Consider the following 6,801-nt stretch of genomic DNA (forward strand, 5'->3'; position numbering starts at 1 on the left):
TATATATTTTATATATATAATATTTTTTGTTTTGGCATGTTTGCCAAAGTTAATTGAAACATAATGCAATAGCATATTATTTAAAAGCTCTGATATTTCTGACACTTTACATTGCAGGACCAGTTGGTCTGAAACCAGTTATATTAGACAGAGAGTTTATTGGTCAATTGAAGCTGACATAGAGTTCTGGCACACATCTCCTCGGTCGACCCTGAGCAAACACTTCAGAGACATTCCTCTCTGTTTAACACCGCTGGATGAAATTCTGCAAATATTCCACACGTTTCTCCTAACGTTTCTAGAATGTCTGTCAGAAAACTCCGGGCACTCAAGGTCCAATATTAATATCTGGGAGAATATCTGACACATTTAACAGAGCACGATCTAGAGGAGGTTCCTTCTTGAAGAGAGCATTAACAGTTTGGATTTGGAATATTAATGTAAACTAGTGGGACAGAGACAACATTAATAGATGTGTGTTTGACTGACCTCGTGTTTGTTTAAGTGAAGGTGATAATGTGAGCTAGATTTGAGAGGAATCTCTTTGCTCAAGTGCTGGTATGGATTGGGTGTCCAGACTACCTCACACCCCTGTGCCACCCTGAGAATCAGCCAATGTTCTTCAGCACAGAAAGTTAACTGTAGTTTACTACATGATGTATCAAATTTTTAAATTCTTTTTCAATTTTTTTTTTCTTTTAGCCTTTTGGAAATTTTGGAACTTATGATTAATATAAATGTTTAAATTAAGTATATTTTAAATATATAAATAATATTATATTATAGCTCTATTATTGATATGAAATACTATATATAAAATACTTAAAATGTAAACTGATTTAGAGTTACAACCAGCCATGCCTTAAAGTTGTGCTAAGTATTTATGCAAAGTATTTATATTGCATATATTTATTCCAAAAAGGTGGTTTACAATTCCATCACCTAATTGCTTTAGGCAGCAGTCATGATAGATGTATGTGGTCTGTCAATCAAACCAGTAGCCCAAACTCTATGCACTGCTCTGCATTGTGTGGATCACGCAGTTACATTTTCGAGGGTGGTCGGGGGTCTTGGTGTGGGGTGGGAGGGGTCGACATGTAAAGCTCTGTCTTGGGCGCATTCTGTGGTATAAACCAAACCACAGTCCCGCGAGCGCAGCTGTCAGGTGTGCGTCACCGTGGACCACCGATCAGTCACCGCGCGCTCTGCTTACCGGCACCGAGATGTTGCACTGTCCTACTTGACTTTTCTTACCCGTTTCTCTGCTTCTGCACATGAAACAGAGCGCGACAGTTCCGCTGCCTGCGAGCCGAGAGGAGCGAGCGGGTTATCATGAGTTGTCTGGATGTTATGTACCCGGCTTATGGTCATTACGCACCGTACGCGCACAAAGCTTCAGCGTTCATCAGCACTTTACCGGTAAGCAGGTTTCCGCGCAATGCATAGCTATGGGAAATGCATACTTAAACTATAATTAAACGCAAGTGTGCATTTTTACACTTTTGAATGTTTATATCACGATTGTGTTTGTTTGCTCTGTGTGTGAGGTAGCCTATGTTAGAGCGGGGCACGTTGTCACATTCCAGTGAATATCACATTTCAGCACAAATCTTTAATTCTCGGCCATCTAAAGCAGTCGAACATTTCCATTATTGCACAGAAATACAGTTAAAAAAAGACGCAGTTCATGCGTGGGGCATGTTGTCACATTACATGGTGTATGTTGCCTAAGTGGAACCTGACATTGAACAGTTTACATGGACTTTTCAGCTACATTTAAACAGTAAAAAATAGGAAACAACAACAAATTTTCTTTTTAATGAAATAGCAAACATGTCGAAGGTAATGTACTATAATATCAAACAAGTGTGGTCAACAAATATTGTGACTGATAAATTGCATAAATATATATGAAATAACATTCACAACACAGGTGGTAAATTGTCTTGATCTGACTGTCCTGAGAACACTGTTCAGTCTTTCAATTAAAACTTATAAAAAATGATATAGTTAAAATCATTATATAGTTGACTTTACTCTGAATGTATACAAGTATGTATTTACGTTTTTTTTCAAACCAAATATTTTGAAGAAAAACAGTGATATTCTAATTTTGAAGATTTTGAAAAATTCACAAAAATAATTATAATTTAAGAGAGTTTAGACTAAGATGTTTGAAACAAACAAAAAAAAAAAGCCACTGAGAAAACAAGCATTGGTGTAACTGTTTTTTTTTTAATTTTACACACCACAGATAATTACAGAGAATATGACAACTAGCCCTGGTCTTATCTGGTCATATATATATTTTATATATGATCGCAACTATCATACACGCCTATATACATTCATAATTGCACACACACACAAGCATACATAAACACTGACACAGTCAGACACACACACACAAACAGATTGTGTCGCAATGTCTCTCAGCTACTTCTTTTTCTTAGGCACCTCTTGGTCTGAGAAGCCCCTCGTCTCGCTGTAGGGATCTGATGGACAGCGTGGGGACCCCGTGCTGCTCGGAGGGTGTCCTGGTTTCTGCTGGAAGCTCCAGCTCAGGGGGTCTGTCCCCATCACCGTATCCTTCGGCCGGACAAGCAGAGGAGGTTACGAAGGGCAAAGAGGTCAGGGAGGCAGAATACCTGAGCTCACGATGTGTCCTCTTTACCTACTACCAAGGGGACATTAGCAGCGTGGTGGACGAACACTTCTCCAGAGCTCTCAGCACCTACATGGAGGCAGAGGGCAAAAAGAGGCACAGTGATCCCAGCACAGGTGAGAGTGCGGCAAAAGCACCCATTAGTTTGAATGAAGACAGATGCAAGGGAATTTAAAATTACTGCAAATCATTTGTATACACAAATCTCAGCTAAGTGCACTCAGCTCAGTTGTATTCAAATAAAATGCACTGAACTGAATCAAATCGATTTGAATTTAATGTAACAGAATGAAGGTGCTTATTAGTACAAAGTCAGTGAGAAATGAAAGAATGATAAATTTTACAATTCACCCAAAAATGAAAATTATGTAATTATTTAGTCATGTCATAATATCCTCAAGTCATTCCAAACCGGTGTGGCTTACTTTCTTCTGCACACGTAAAAATAAAGGTTCTTTATTGGCATCATTGGTTCCATGAAGAACTTTTATTATCCACCTTACCATTGCACAAAATGTTCAGATTATTAAAATATTCTTTACACTAAGAAAAAAGTTTTTTGTAAAAGAACTTTTCCTAACTGTGTGTCTTTTTTTTAAGTAAGTTATTTGGGGAACTCAAAATGGTTCTTCTATTGAATCAATACGAAAAACACCTTTTAGAATTAATATTTTGAGGAATGCAAAAGAAGACATTTTGAGGAATGTTTCAGGTGTTTGTATACATACACAAATAATCGTAACATCTAAATTAACTGATTTTATTGAAGTCAAAAATATTTTAACATCACTAAACCAACCTATATACATCAATTTATACCAACAACACTTATTTGTTATTTATTACTTATAATCGGCAATGAATCGCCTGCGATTTTGAATGCGATTTTGCCTAGCTTGTCAGTGAACTACGGCTCTGTGTAGTAAATGCCGCTCCATCTGAACGTACGTGCTGGAGATTAACTACTAATCACAGAAGCGGCTTTACTGACGAGATGCGCATGAAAATCGCATTCGATTTTTTTGCACAGCCCTACTTTAAGGTAACAATTGCAGGTTATCACTTTTTACAGTGAAAGTCAAAGAGGTTCATAAGTTTCAAGCTACAAAAGCTGAAACAGTCTTTAAAATATTTTCTTTTGTGTTCTGCAGTAGAAAGAAAATCATATGAGTTCACAACATCATGAAGGTGAATAAATGATTACCAAAATTTCACTTTTGTTTGAACTATCCCTTTAAGGACAGGAGCGAACTAAAAATTTACCACAGTTGCACAGTCACAAATGGTCACAAATGTCTTTCACTTTCTGTCCCTTTTGTGCCGCCAGCTGAGATAGCGTGAGTAATCTGTTGATTACCAACTCGCACAAGTGTCTGCTATGCAAGATGGTGCTTAATTTGTGTGTGTTTACCTTAATGAACCTTTGGTATATTCCCTCCCTCCCCATGACATCTTCATCTGGCCTCTCAGACGCTGCCTGCCTCCCAACAGATACTATGTTTATACATGGCGGTAAGCGCAGTGGCTCGAGCTCATATTGCGTTCAAACGGCTCACAATACAGTGCGTCAGATGTATGGGGAGCTCGCCCACCCCTCCTCTGATCACGACTACATCACCGGTGTCTTTTTTCAGAGGAATTCTAAATATAAAAGTAACGGCTAAAAACATACTTCACCCCTCCCTCCGCATTCTGTGAGGGGTTACGGGGGGCGAGAGGGTTAGTAAAAACAACAGGTGGGGGTACGAGCAGAGACAGGGGTCTGCAGGTCTGTGGAGGTGCTGGGGGCAGAAGAAGGAGAAGACCACCTCCAGGTTTAACTTCGTGCCTTATATAGACCTTTACGGCAGACAGAAGTCTGCGCCTTTTTCTTGTCTTTCTTCTGCTCTTTTGTTGCTTGTCAATATCTTGACCTCTTCATCTTTTGTATTTCTTTGATGGGTTTTCTTACTCCTTTCTAGCTCTCCCTCTCTCTCTTTCCATCTCTCATCTCTCATGTGGCCGTGTGTATTTCTGTGATGTGTGCTAAGCTCTTTAGAAGCAAATGGAACACCACATGATTCAACCAGAAAGACATCTGAGGGCATAGGGCTGAAAATCATGTGACAAGCCTGACCTGAAAGTCCAAGGTGCAACTGCCTTATATGTGGACAAATGAGACACAGAGTAATGCCATCTCAGCTGGACCTCTAATAATATGATAACTAACCGACACCAGCGTGCATATTATAGGGGCGTTTGAGGGGGTCGGACCCCTCTAATTAAAGCTTGAACACTCCAAAGGAAGTTTCAATGTTTCAACAGTGTTCAGACAACATTTCAGTAACCACAAACTTGAGATTACAAGTTAGTCAGAGCACACAGAAGAGAGATGCTCATGAACAGGGGTCATATTCTCCTGAGGAGGTCACCATAGCAACAGTAGCGGTGACGGAAATAAACTTTTCATTAAGGGCCGATATATTGATTTCTGGTGCATTTTTTCAACCTTTATAAGGACATTACTAAACAGAAAAAGTATTGATATTTTTGATTGTATTGTATTGATTTTGGTGTTTTTATTTGTAAAAAACAAACAAAAAAAAAAACCCCAAAACAACAACAAAAGAAATATTAAATGATTAATGAAAAAATGAAGAAAAAAATTATGGATTGCCTATACTTTTAAACATGAAACAAATTCCACCAGTAGTTGGCAGCAAATCCCTGTCTTAATTAGTGAATAATTGAATCATTCATTCAACCAGTTTGTTCAAAGTGGCTGATTCATTTAGGAACAAAACAAGTGACTGTCTTTGTAATGAATGAATCATTGAATTGTTCGCTCAACCTGAACGAAACACCACTCTGTGTTCCTTGCAAAGGTTCAGCTGTGGCTTTGTTTGGAACAATTTTCGTTCGTGAAACAGAGCAATGGCAATACTGTGTAACTGAGATTTTGTTGTGTGAGACAAACCTGAACAGATGCTTAAATAATTCTTAAAGGAGACCTATTATGCCCCTTTTTACAAGATCTAATATAAGTCTCAGGTGTCCCCAGAATGTGTCTGCGAAATTTCAGCTCAAAATACCCCACTGATAATTTATTATATCATTTTGAAAATGCCTATTTTGAGTGGAAGCAGAAACACACTGTTTTCGTGCATGTATCTACTGCTCCCCACCCCCTTTTCCAGAAAAGGCCTGTGCCTTTACAGCTCATACCTCAGATACTCTGCCAAAAAACATCTGTTTGGTTTTGATTATCATGTCTATCATGCTGAAATCATACGTTTTAAACCATATACCTGTGGTGTTCCTCAAGGATCCATTTTGTCCCCAACTCTGTTTTCATTATATATGTTACCTCTAGGTTCTATTCTTAGAAGGCATGGAGTATCTTTTCACTTGTATGCAGATGACACTCAAATGTATCTGCCTTTTAAGCACACTGACAAGAAAGGCTTAGAAACCTTGCTTGCCTGTCTAAATGACATAAGATCCTGGATGTCCTCAAATTTTCTACACCTTAATGCGAGTAAAACTGAAGCAATTGTGTTTGGGCCCTCTGTGGGGAAAGAAAAAAACATTGTTAATGTTGGAAATCTGCACTCTTATATCAAACCAACTGTGAAAAGTCTGGGAATAACTCTGGACTCCTACTTTAAGTTTTTATCAACACATAAACACAGTAGTTAAGTCAGGCTCTGAAACTTCTGTCTAGATTAAAGCCGTTTCTGTCCCCCAAAGATCTTGAAAGAGTCACACATGCTTTCGTTTTATCTCGATTGGACTACTGTAATTCTTTATATGCTGGAATGTCCCAGTCCTCTATTACAAGGCTTCAAATGGTGCAAAACGCTGCAGCCAGATTTCTAACGGGAGTCCGCAAACGCCAACATATTACTCCTATTTTAATGGCTCTAAATTGGTTGCCGGTTCGTCATAGAGTCGATTTTAAAATATTGATGTTTGTCTTTAAATCCCTTAATGGTCTTGCACCCTCGTACCTGTCTGAACTTTTAAATCTGAACACATCAGTCAGGTGTCTGCGGTCCGCAAACAATTACTCTCTAGCTCAGCCTCGAACACGACTGAAGTCAAGAGGGGATCGTGCATTTGCCATTGTTGGACCTAGGCTCTGGAACAGTCTTCCT

At 38.8% G+C, this 6,801-nt stretch overlaps 1 protein-coding gene across 1 annotated transcript in view; it reads left to right on the plus strand.

The window, feature by feature from the left end:
- Positions 1 to 1,109: 1,109 nt before the first annotated feature.
- The window catches only part of LOC107697703 (transcription cofactor vestigial-like protein 2), a 9,447-nt gene continuing 3,755 nt past the window's right edge, over positions 1,110 to 6,801 (plus strand). The window contains exons 1-2 of the mRNA XM_016498503.1: positions 1,110 to 1,419; positions 2,454 to 2,781. Coding sequence (XP_016353989.1) covers positions 1,333 to 1,419; positions 2,454 to 2,781 — 415 coding nt within the window. The 5' untranslated portion in view covers positions 1,110 to 1,332. The remainder of the gene's footprint in view (positions 1,420 to 2,453; positions 2,782 to 6,801) is intronic.

This window comes from Sinocyclocheilus anshuiensis, unplaced genomic scaffold (assembly GCF_001515605.1).
Source record: "Sinocyclocheilus anshuiensis isolate Anshui unplaced genomic scaffold, SAMN03320099.WGS_v1.1 scaffold446, whole genome shotgun sequence".
Lineage (NCBI taxonomy): Eukaryota > Metazoa > Chordata > Actinopteri > Cypriniformes > Cyprinidae > Sinocyclocheilus > Sinocyclocheilus anshuiensis.